At 30.8% G+C, this 12585-nt stretch overlaps 3 protein-coding genes across 3 annotated transcripts; 2 read left to right on the top strand and 1 right to left on the bottom strand.

Moving 5' to 3' along the window:
* Window positions 1–111: 111 nt before the first annotated feature.
* Window positions 112–4810, bottom strand: LOC143424698 (WD repeat-containing protein WRAP73). The gene is made up of 7 exons (XM_076896942.1): window positions 4628–4810; window positions 4291–4473; window positions 4033–4209; window positions 1002–1271; window positions 764–917; window positions 491–700; window positions 112–405 (listed from the first exon to the last, which is right to left on the bottom strand). The coding sequence occupies exons 1-7, from the start codon at window positions 4790–4792 to the stop codon at window positions 200–202; spliced, it is 1365 nt and encodes a 454-aa protein (XP_076753057.1). The 5' UTR covers window positions 4793–4810; the 3' UTR covers window positions 112–199.
* Window positions 1475–4094, top strand: Elp2 (elongator complex protein 2). The gene is made up of 2 exons (XM_076896900.1): window positions 1475–2756; window positions 2823–4094. Exons 1-2 carry the CDS (start codon window positions 1570–1572, stop codon window positions 3973–3975), a joined length of 2340 nt encoding a protein of 779 aa, XP_076753015.1. The 5' UTR covers window positions 1475–1569; the 3' UTR covers window positions 3976–4094.
* A 543-nt stretch (window positions 4811–5353) lies between the features above and the next one.
* Cap-d2 (CAP-D2 condensin subunit) lies at window positions 5354–12499 on the top strand. Its single transcript, XM_076896863.1, has 21 exons — window positions 5354–5609; window positions 5681–5815; window positions 6012–6190; window positions 6259–6398; window positions 6770–6851; window positions 6933–6995; window positions 7085–7318; window positions 7499–7831; window positions 7997–8189; window positions 8256–8578; window positions 8735–9127; window positions 9202–9446; window positions 9520–9640; window positions 9712–10041; window positions 10105–10232; window positions 10533–10787; window positions 10855–11127; window positions 11210–11352; window positions 11419–11748; window positions 11816–11914; window positions 12275–12499. Exons 1-21 carry the CDS (start codon window positions 5495–5497, stop codon window positions 12436–12438), a joined length of 4278 nt encoding a protein of 1425 aa, XP_076752978.1. The 5' UTR covers window positions 5354–5494; the 3' UTR covers window positions 12439–12499.
* Window positions 12500–12585: the final 86 nt, after the last annotated feature.

Here is a 12585-nt window from a genome sequence, read left to right as displayed (position 1 = left end):
ACGCATGCGGTCGTGTAAGTGAATTTCTTATTGGTTCATTTGTCGAAGTTTCAATAAATTAATTGAAATGCGTGATTCATTTCAATTCAATTATGCGTACACGTATAACATTATTAATCGATTTATTATTCCCATAAATAATATTAGTCGGTACAAAAATAGATACAAATTTATTTATCACACTCATTATCCAAATGGTTTACGATTTACTTTCAATTTGATAAATAATTGCTTTATTGTAGCCGTAAAGTAATAAAAGATTTCCTTGAGGATGCCATTGTGCATTTAATACCGTAATATTTCGTGGTGTTGCTATACATCTTGCGGTTCGTGGTGTCCATTCAAACATATGCGAGCATTCGCAAAATACCACAAGTTGAGCACGTATGGGGTTCCACGCTGTAGCTGAATGTATAATTTTAAAGTAACAGAATGATTTATACAAGAAATGAAATTTATACAAACTTTTATCCAACTGAAACACAATTACCTGTAATGGTATTTTCAAGAAGCAAGTAATCAAAATAATCCTCAACAATGTTCCATATCCATAACGTTGTAGGATAAAGTTGATGCTTCACGGCCAAATATTGCCCACAAGAACTAAATTTTAAAGTGTCAAATTTAGCAACCGATAATCTCTCAATAACGTTTTTACATCCAATTCTTATATTTACTGGCCGTTCTGATTTTTCTTCCACTACAAATATTTGATATCATCAGTAGTATCCAAGTAGACAAATCTCTTTAACAAATTACTTACAAATATGTTTATTATAGAAGTTTGTGTTTTTATTGGACAATTTTGATTGAATTACTCGTTCCTCGTAGACTTTATTCAAATAGTTTTCTTTAATTATCGGCTCAAGATATAATTGCAAGAGTGGTTTCCATGTCACGTGATTTAACAATACAATCTAGAATATAAAATTTTGTAGCTTTATAAAAATGTCCAGAAATATAAATATGTTATCAGTTTGTTAAAATATAAGAATTTATACCATTTCATTGATTCCTGTTATAGCTAATAATTGCCCACTGGGCATCCACGTTATATTTTCAATTCCTTTTAAATCTTTATAATAAGTATATTCCATTTGCGATGAATTTATATTCTGTACAGGATAAAATACTGCAATGTCTTTTTCTAATATGCATGAGTAAATAATTAGCTTTGGTACATCGGTAAAAGAAGACCATATTCCTAATAATTCACTATTCGGAGACCAACATATTCCATCAATACTATTCAAGTATCCGCAAATTAATTTCTAAAAATAAAAAAATGTCAATATTATTATAATTTATTTTCTAATGGATTAATATTTATGTACAAAAAATAAAAGAGAGTAAAAGAAGGGTGTTCATGAATCAAATAGTGGCGGTAGAAAGATGGATTAAATTAGACTAACTAGTCTAGTAACTTTTACGTTCAAAATTTTCCGCCTCTTCCACTCTGAATGAAAACGTGCGTGCGTGAATGCATTCGCGTAGAAATAAACTTTAAGGTTAGCTAAATGTTTTGACAATTAGTTTAGTTATTGTCAAGTAATCGAAGAGAAGAAGAACATGACAACTTATATCTCGTGTGCATGCAACCGAGTTCCTCATTCGGTCGATTGGGGAAAGAATGGACTTATTTGTTACGGAGCGTGTCATGCGGTTGCAATTTACGATCCATTTATTTCGAAAATTGGGAAGATGACAAACACGCTTCATCAGCACAAAGATCGTGTCAATACTGTACGATGGATTAAACGAAGAGACTTGAAACCCGAATCAGAGCTTTTGTCAAGTTCGGTAGATGGGACTGCCATTATTTGGAGTAAGAAGAATGAAAGCTTCGAATGCAGCTTTGTTGTAGAAGTTGGTGACATAGTTACGTTTAGTAATTCAATCTATATTTCTGATCATGATTTTCAAAATAATGAAGCGTTCCCAAAATTACTGATATGTACAGGATCGGTTAAAGGGGATCTGAAAGTATGGTTGAGAGATACGAGTGGTAACGTAAAATATTTACAAGCACTTACGTTTGGTAAGGAATTACCGATAGAAGCTTGCTTTTCCTTTTTACCAAATACAAATTTGCCACTTCTGGCTGTTGCAACAGAAAATTCAACAATTAAGTTATATGTAGCCAACTCCGATTTTATAGACGAATCAAATTTTGTTAAAGTTCAAACATTAGTCGGGCATGATGATTGGATACGATGCATGGATTTTACATGCGATACTGATAATAGTATTTTGCTTGCAAGTGGATCTCAAGATGCCATGATACGGTTGTGGAAAATTTCTGCAAATAAGACAGATTCTTTAAATGATGAGTTACATCAAAAGCAGCAAATGTTTATGACTAGTGGTATAGAGTATAACATTACTTTAGAATCTGTTCTTTATGGCCATGAAGGATGGATTTATGGCATACACTGGTGTCCACTGCAATTGAACAATAAGCTTGGAACTTTAAGATTATTATCTTGTTCATTAGATAAATCTATGATTATATGGGAACCAGATGAAGTAACTGGGATCTGGTGTGAAAAAGTAAGAGTTGGTGAAGTTGGTGGTAACTTAATGGGTTTTTATGGTTGTAAATTTAGCGGTGATGGATTAAATATATTAGCTCATGGTTACCATGGATCATTTCACATTTGGACATACTCGGATGCTATGCAAAATTGGATTCCAAAATCTGTACCAAGTGGTCATTTTGATGAAGTAGTTGATCTTTGCTGGGATCCGAATGGAAGGTATGCGTTTAACATTCTGTTTATCGTCCAAGAAAATATACACAATACTTTTCTACTGGAATATAGGTTTCTGATTACTGCAAGTGCAGATCAAACAACAAGAATTCATGCACCATGGAAAAATGCAACAACTGAATTTTGGCATGAAATAGGACGTCCACAAGTTCATGGATATGATATGTCTTGTTTGGTGATGTTAACACCTTACATCTTTGCCTCAGGGGCAGAAGAAAAGGTTATACGCATATTTACTGCTCCAACAATATTCAAGAATTACTTAATGAAAATTGCCAATGTCTATGATTTTAAAAATATGGTAGCTGATAGTGCTTCAGTTCCTGCCCTTGGATTAACAAATAAAGCAACATTTAATAATAATCAAGTCAAAATAGAAGATACTGAAGTTTGTAAATTTAAGAATGAGGATTATGTTCCACCAACTGAAGAAGAACTGCTGCAAAATACATTGTGGCCAGAATTACAGAAACTTTATGGTCATGGATATGAAATATTCTCTATTGCTGCTAGACACGATGGATCGTTACTAGCAACTGCGTGCAAGTCAACATCACCTGAACATTCTGCAATATTGTTATGGAACACAAATACATGGAGTCAAGTTCAGAAACTTTTGTCTCATCAATTAACTGTAACACAAATGGAATTTTCGCCTAATGACAAATATTTGGTGTCTGTATCTAGAGACAGAAGGTGGTCATTGTTTGAATGTAAAGAAAATATGTATATCTTACTTGCAGCTAGTTTGAAAAAAGATAGTCTTCATACTCGTATAATATGGTGCTGTTCATGGGCACACGATTCATCTTTCTTTGCTACTGGTTCCAGAGATGGAAAAATTGGAGTTTGGAATACAAACTTTACAGACAATAAAATTGTTCCAACTGCAAGTTTGGATGTAAAAAATTCAGTTACAGCACTAGCATTTTCATTGCAGAATATTTCTGAATATGTTTATATTCTAGCAATAGGATTTGAAACAGGATATATAGAAATACAGAAATTGCTAATATCTCCAGATAGTTTTAGATCAGAAAAATATAGAGTCTATGATACTTCTCAGGCACATCATTTAACTGTTAAAAGGCTTAAATTTCGACCTCAAGAAATACATTCTAATACTCTACAATTAGCAAGCTGTGGATCTGATCATACTGTTAAGATACATGATATAGATATTTGGAAGTTAAAAAACTTATAAAATAATTTATTTTTATATATTAAAATTTAAATCACCTTAATTTAATTACACACTTACTTTGCTCAGTTTCCATGTATCAGTTTTATAAATTTCTATACTATCTTCACCTTCAATTGAAACTACCACTGTCAAATTATTACCATTTGGGCTAAAGTATAACTTATTAAAAGAGGATTTCACATTTTGTATGTGAATCACACTTTGATTTTCCAGGGACCATACAGATATTTGAATCTATTTTAAGCGTGTTAAAAACAATAACTTTAATACATTATAAAATAAACTCATTCGATATTTAATGAACTTGCTACTTACATTAAAATCTGATAACGTTAAAATGTATTTACTATCAGGAGACCAACTAACACTTTCTAAACCTGCACTGCCTTCAACTAGTTTATATTTCCATTCAGGATAGTGGATAGAATATACTTGAACAATAGCTTTTCTTATATTTGCACACAAAATATATTCACTATTTCTAGACCATTCAAAATACTGTAATAAAATAAAAGGCAAATTTCGAGATTATAAAATACTTTATTTTTTATGTTGCAGAATGAACATCTTATGATATAAAATAACTGAAAAGTTCAAGTAATTTTGTATACATACAATGTAATCTACCAAATGTAAAATATTACAGACTAACCTCGATTATGTCGGGAAATATGAACGAATGAATGGTATTTAATTTTTTAATATTCTTTACAATTAAGTTTGTCTGATAAGCAATTGCAACAAATTTTCCATCTTTAGAAAAATCGCACAGCTGATTGTTTATTCGAAATAAATCGGTTTCTACTTCTAACGACATTGTGCCAACGTTAAATTTCAATTTAACGAAAGAACGTATATTTTTAAAGACGTGAAACTCTCTGCTGTAACCTTTGCAATGTTTTGGAGTCTGCTTGGTAATCGTATCGTCAGCTTTTCGCAAATATACATCTCCATGACTTTATATTGGCATAATATACCATATTCTAAAAATGTACGCTATTTCATAAATGTCATTTTTAATTAAAAATCATTTAATTCTAGTTGCTTTTTATGAGCACATTCGCGTCCAGAAGTGGACAGACAAAAGGTTAGAGTTTCGCCTCTGTAAGGTTCATCTGTGGTTTAACGATTCAATTTTGTTGCCAACATAGGCAAAAGCAGTAAGATTTACACAAGAATTAATGATCACTTTTTATTTGCAATTTAAAATTAAATAACAACAGAATCAAATATAAGTGAATGAATAAAATGTCCAATAGTTACGTTTGATTCCATGTATGTGCATAAATTAAGTTATTTAATCATGACTTGTATCTGATAACGTTGGTGACAGTGAATTTGAAAGTAAGCATCATCCGCAGTCGTTACCGTTGTTTATATTGTGTTTAAGTATAAATATTATTGCAATTTATAATTATACTTACTGTTCACAGTTGCATAAATTTGTACAATTTTTGTACTTTATAAATATAGAGTACTAACATTAAAAGAAAAGCCTTACATATCGTTATCAAATAAAATGATCAAGGATTTTGTAATCCCTGTAAATAAGGATGAACTTCTGCAAAGTCAGACTGGACAGTATTGCGTTGAGAAAATCGTACCAATACGGATATTATCACAAGCTCTTGAGGGTATGCTATCAATTTAATACATTTTTATATATTATTCTTAATATCTGCTAAAGCAAAGCTCTTATTTATAGATGCACGGACAGCTCTCAATGCAAGCGGGATAAATTTCATTCTAGAACATTTTGATACATTTTTCTCCATAATTGTTCATGGCAAGAACGTGGAATTACCAATTATTATGCGGGCATTCAGTAGACTTCATAAGGGTAAAAGAAATATTACATTATACTTTTGTATGTGTTGCGTATATGTTTTCTGTATATTACGATTAGATGTTGTCATAAGAATCATTATTGTGGTTCAAGCTGTGCCAGTTTCTCTAATAAATCAATGTTTAGTAGTATTGAATTGTTATCGCTAATTATAATTAATTTTATTAAATGAAGATTTAATGTTGTAAAGGTATGGAAATGTTGGTGCTTGACATGGAAAGTATATTCGAGAAAGGGAATGATGTACCACAAGAAGATAGACTTAGATACTTAAATATAGCTAAAATGCTTGCATACTTATTTTCTTGGTTTATTTGCTATATAGATAATGAAGTTTTTAAGGATGCAAATGATAAATGCGTGGGCAAGGTTTGTTTGATATAATTTAACTAAAAATTAATACAGATTAATATTATAAAATTCACCTTTTCATTCAGCGTAAAAAATCAGCAAAATCAGATATAGAAGAAGAGTGGGAAAGTAGTAGAGAGAAAGCATTGGAGTATATTTACAGATTGCTACAATTACCACTATATAAACTATGGCAGTCTCCTATCGTTGAAGACTCATTTGTCATGTATGTTTAATTATTACAAAATGTATACATATATTATCCCTATATTTACACGCTGGGTCATTTTGACTTAAGAATTTTTAAGTCAATAGAACAATGGTTAACTTTCATTGATGCTTTGTGCCTTTTAAATTATGTTTTTAAAAGTAACAATGCAAACACAAAATATAACTTTTTGCTTTCTAAACATTGCCTTCACATTTTTCCTAAAAATGGCACAGTTTTTGAGGTATACAGATTTGGAAATTGCTAAGAGTCAATTTGATCCAATGATAACTCTGTGTAAGTACTTCTGAAATGTACACAGAAAGAGTTGACTACGATTTAAGAAATTATTTTCATATACAAAGTAAATATAGTCTTTTATGTTTCAGGCTATTTGGTAAAGTATGTTATAAAATTTTAGAGCAATGTAAAGACACAGCACAGAAGCATACGAGACAAACTATTTTTGAGGTAAACTTTATACGTATTATCTTTATACGTATTAAGTTATTTTTAAAAACCACTAAAATTTACATAATTTTTTGAAACAAGATTTTAGGTACTTTGGTCAAAAGATATAATCATGGTATAAGCTGTGTAGTAAGAATAATTCAGGTATACCTCTATGTTTTTGTGATTATTGTGAAGTTTTGTTCAAAGTTGAACAAAGTTTATAAGATATTAATAGTAGATTGATATTTTAGTTGGTAAAATTACACGATTCATTAGCTTTACATATAGCTACTGGAGTTATACGTATGGTTAACGAGTGCGGTTGTAGCGGTTTAATAAGAGAAATAATGAAAGAAATTGACCAGAGTGAACCATCTGAAGCCGACAGTCGTAATATATCAGCATTTCTAGAAACTATTGCTTCTTCTGCACCAAATTTGATAATTACTATTCTTGATGATATTATGGATTATTTGGCCAGTGAAGTATGTTCCCTTATGTTAATTTTATTATAAAACTACATTTTGAATATAATTTTTAAATTAAAATAGCATGCAATAGAAAATATGCTGATTTTATAATATTTAAAAATTCATTATTTTGGTCAATGAAGATGTATTGTATATTTCATTTACTTCATATTCATTCAGATTCTATTTTTTTAGCATTATACTATGAGAAATTGTACTATTAGTGTTATACGAGAGGTTGTACAAAAAGTGTTGACTGGAGACAACCTTACGCAAGAACAGAAAGATCAACGCGACGTGTGCCTTAACAATTTGGAAGAACATATTCTAGACAATAATGCTTATGTCAGATCGAAAGTTTTACAGGTATGGCAATCCTTATGTTGCGAAGGAGCTATTCCATTAGCAAGACAGGGAAAGCTTTTAGCTGCTACAGCGTTACGTTTAGAAGATAAAAGTGCGAATGTACGAAAACAAGCATTGCAATTAATACGCGCTTTACTTCAAGGAAATCCATTTGCGGCGAAAGTGAGTGAAAAATATTGTACAGTGCTTATGAAAGTATTTGGAAACTTATAGTTGTAATTTATAACAAGTGAAATATCTATGTTATACTCATCTTTTGTTAAGATGAGTAAAATGTCAGCAAATGTCAATTATTTTGCACTAAAGTAGCATTAAATGTATTTGTAGTTAAACAAAGTAGAAATATCTAAATTATTAGAAGAAGAAGAAATGAAATTGAGAAGATTGCAAACTGAAAATGTTAGTAAAAGTGCTCGTGGTGATAAAGAAAGATTGGAATTGTGGAATACTTTGCTTCCAGAAATAAAGAAAGCACTTAAAGAAGTTATTAATGGTGGAAAGAAAAAGGATGTAACGGAAGGTATGAATGTTTGATTCAATCCAATAGGATAATCTAATTTAAATGCATTTCCATTTCATGGATTAGATGACGAAGATAATGGTGATAAAAATATTAATCCTGACACCGCATTTGAACATGTGAGACAATTAATGTTAAAGGAAAAAATTCTTGAAGCAGTAACATATTTGTGGAAAATTTGCACAAAATTAAAGAAAAGTTCAGATGTTGAGAATCTTTCGCTTGAGGCAAAAGAGGAATGTCTGTTTTTATTTTTATTGAAAATATTTATGGAATCAGAAGACAATTTGAATATTTCAAAAGAAAATACAGATAAAAGACTATCAACAGATAACGGCAAAGAGAAGGAAGACATAATAGCAACAAAAAGAGTTATAAATTACTTAAAAGTAGGTATTTAAATATTTTACCCTAATCTTAACAGTAGAATAACTGAAATTGAAGCTAATTTTACCATTTTTATAAAATGATAGTTCAATCTTTGGTTGTTCTAGTATTAATAAAATTTTATTATTAAAAATTACATGATGACATATATTGTTTAGAATTGTTTAGAATTTACAACCGAATTAGAAATTGCTATGCCCATGGCCGAAAACTTACTTTTCTCTACCACAGCAAGTGATGCTGTTGAGGCGTGCACTTTACTTGGAACCGCTTACCAATTTGGTGTGGCTGGTGCTGCAACCGCGATGCGTGATGCTTTGTTTCAAGTTTTCCATCGTGATCAATCGGTACGGAACAATGTGGCAATAGTATACAAAGATGTATACTTGAACAAAGACAAAAATCAAAAGTCTGAACGACAAAAAGCTCTTACCTGCGTGAAAGCGTTAATTGAATTACTAAAAAGTCTTCAACCTGGTCAAAGTCAAGCTTTGACTCAACTTATTTTAACATGGTATAATAATAATGAAATAAACAGTGAAGTATTGCAGGTAGTATTATATTTCTTTTTAACTTTGCTCTTTTGTACTACAAGCAAGTACTATGGTTATAATTCATTTAATAGGTTTTATGGGAGAATTTTTCAATGAAAACGTCGGATACAGATCTCGTAAGTAGCAGATCCGCTCTAATGCTGATAACAATGATTGCTCAAGCTCAAAGTGGTATTATAACTGGAAATTTAGAAGTATTAATAAAAGTAGGATTCGGAGTACGGACAAAAATTGACCTTTTACTAGCCAGAGACACATGTAGAGCATTATTAGCTATAAAACATAGAGATAATGATATGGAGAAACCACCTGTTAGGTATACAAAACATCAAAATCAAATGTTTTCAGTTATACATAATAATTAATTTAATTGTTATTATCGTTGATAGATATCCCAATGATCATGAAATGTTTGAGAAAATTCTTACTTTATTAATAGAAAATTTTACTAACTCGGAAGAAGATGGATATATTTCATTTGCAACTGATGCAATTAATGCAATTTATCATGTAAGACGTGTAATGATATGATTTATATCAATTTTATAAAAAATGGTTCCTCTAATATTTTAATACTTTAGTTAGCAAATCAACCTGACCATTTAATGAAGCGATTGTTACTAGAAGTCTACAGTCGGGGACAATTTAATGGCAATTCAACTGAACATACTGTTTCGTTTTTCTTATTATCTAAATTGTTATATTTAATTGGACATATCGCGATCAAGGAGATGGTGCATTTAGATACATCAGTTTATAAGGAATTAAAAAGAAGAGATACTATACGGAAATTAAAAAAAGAAAAGAATTCAAATAATAATGCCAAAGATACCGAAGTATTGAATACTAGTAAATCTGCTTATAAACATGCCACTTCAGTTAGTGCAAGAAAAATACTTCGTAATAAAGAGGTATGTAATAAAATAGATAAATTTGTTTAAAATGAATTAAATTATTATTTTTTATATATATAGACGAGTCTGATTGAAGATACTGGGGAGGAAGCTGTGGAAGGAGCAGCAGAGGACGCGGATGCAGAGTTTATAAACGATATCCTTGAAAATCATGTCGTAACTGGAGATGGACTTTTAGCAAAATTTGTGTATGTTCATATATTAATGTTCGAAGTCAGCTTGATTTTTAAATTTAAAATAGATAGTAAAATTTCAAATAGGTAGATTAACATGAATTGTAGATCGTTCAGCTGAGTAGTCTAACTCAATTTTAAGAGTTAGCACGATTTCATAGGGCATAGTTACCCAATAGTTATCAAACAACTCTCATAATGATAATGTTCTCATATTTTCAATGATCCATGAAGTGTTGCTGCGCTTCTAATTAAAAGGTATATCCTGCATATCATATATTATTAGTAAATATCTGCACATTTCATGTGTTACAGTCCATTAGTATTAGACGTATGCCAGTATAATGATAAGTACAACAACGAAGACATACAAGCTGCTGGAACTCTTGCTCTTAGTAAAATGATGACAGTAAGCTCTAGATTTTGCGAAGAATATCTACAACTTTTAATCACAATATTAGAACGTTCACCATATCCAAATATTCGAGCCAATGTTCTTATTGGAATAAGTGATCTTGCAACTAGGTTTCCAAATCAAACTGAACCATGGATGAAACACGTTTATGGCAGGTACTTGAGATAGATAGTTTAGTCAATTTTCTCATCCTAATCAACTTAAAGCGCGATTCGTTTTCAGACTTCAGGATAACGATACAAAAGTACGAAGTACTTGCGTTCGAGTTTTATCAAGTCTTATAATGAGAGAAATGGTACGCGTGAGAGGTCAAATATCAGAACTAGCCCTCTGCATTGTCGATAAGGATGCCCAAATTAGACAAGACGCAAAACAATTTTTCAAAACACTTTCGGACAAAGGAAACGCTTTATATAACGTGATGCCTGACATATTGTCCCGACTGACTGATCCGGATTTAGAAATAAATGAAACACATTTCCAAGAGATTCTGAAGTATGTATAAAATATATGGTAAAGAAACATAAGAGATTCTAAAATTTTATTTGATTAATTGCACCCTTTAAAATGTTTTCAGGCACATTTTGAGTTTGCTGCAGAAGGAAAAGCAAATTGATGCTATCATTGATAAGATTTGCACTAGGTTTAAACTAGCCACTACGGAAAGGCAATGGCGTGATTTTGCTTATTGTCTTTCACTTTTACAATTTAGTGCAAAAAGTAAATATCTGATATTTGTGTAAACACAATGAAATTATATTAAAACATAAATTATATTTCACTTAGGTATACATCAACTTACTGAAAGTTTGCCTCTACTGAAGGAAAAAATTCATCACAAACAAGTATTGAAGGCATTGCAAACTGTTATCGAGCAAACAAAGAAGAAACCAAATGCGAAATCGGCTTGTATAGAATTGGAGGAAAAAATAAAAGACCTCCTTAAAAGTACAGAGAATTCGAGACAGAGTGACAGTGAAGCAATGCCACCGCCATTAGCACCAAAATCCACTGTCAAAAGAAAACGTGTTAGGCATTCAAAACGTAGAAGTAGTAGCGAAGAAGAAGACGATGATATCGACGAGAATGTTTCGGATTTAACGCCTGCGATAAAACGTATGTCTCTTTGAATCGGGATTGTTATTCCAAATCACTTTAATTTAATTATCATATTGTTTCATAGCAAAAAGTTCAAAAAAAAGGAAGTCCTTTGAAAATAAATGCAGTTCTGATTCGGATTCGGAGCCAGATAATATACCAATGAAAACTCCTAGAAGAGAACGTACGTATAACTAGATTATATATTATTTGTCTATTTAGTTAATTATAGATATAATGATTTAACGTATTTACTGAGTTTCATTAAATAAAACAGACGCATTCACGTTCACAAAATACTTCAGAGAAAACATCTATAATATATCCGTATTGAACATATTCAGTGGTATAGTTAACCAATTATTCTATAAATTTTCATTTTTTTCATTTTTTAAAAAATGCAATATCAAATGAACACATTACATTCTTTCATTACATTTTCGAGCCATATTTTTATGTAGAATTATACCCCTACTGATTGTACCTTCTATACACAACATATACCCTCTACACAACATATACGCGACTATTGTTCTTGTACCAGTGAAGGTAAATACATCTGTAACCAGAAGCAATCGAAAGAAGGGTACTGATGCAAATACATCTACACCATTATCTTCAAGGGGAAGGAAGCAGCAGCTGGCAACGTCAATGAATATTCCAATAAGATCTTCGGCACGCTTGTCTCAATCACGAGCAAAACACTAAAACTTATATAAATGTATGTATTAGTGTAATTAATAAATTTTATATTTTTTAGTATACTAAATTATAGTATACTAAATTGGCCGGGAATTAAATTAAGTGAAAAATAAGTAATTTTCTTTTTTTAGTTTAATTATTTTAATAAAAATC

The sequence above is a fragment of the Xylocopa sonorina genome, chromosome 6, assembly GCF_050948175.1.
Source record: "Xylocopa sonorina isolate GNS202 chromosome 6, iyXylSono1_principal, whole genome shotgun sequence".
In the NCBI taxonomy this organism is placed as follows: Eukaryota; Metazoa; Arthropoda; class Insecta; order Hymenoptera; family Apidae; genus Xylocopa; species Xylocopa sonorina.
This window is presented reverse-complemented; position numbering and strand designations above follow the sequence as displayed.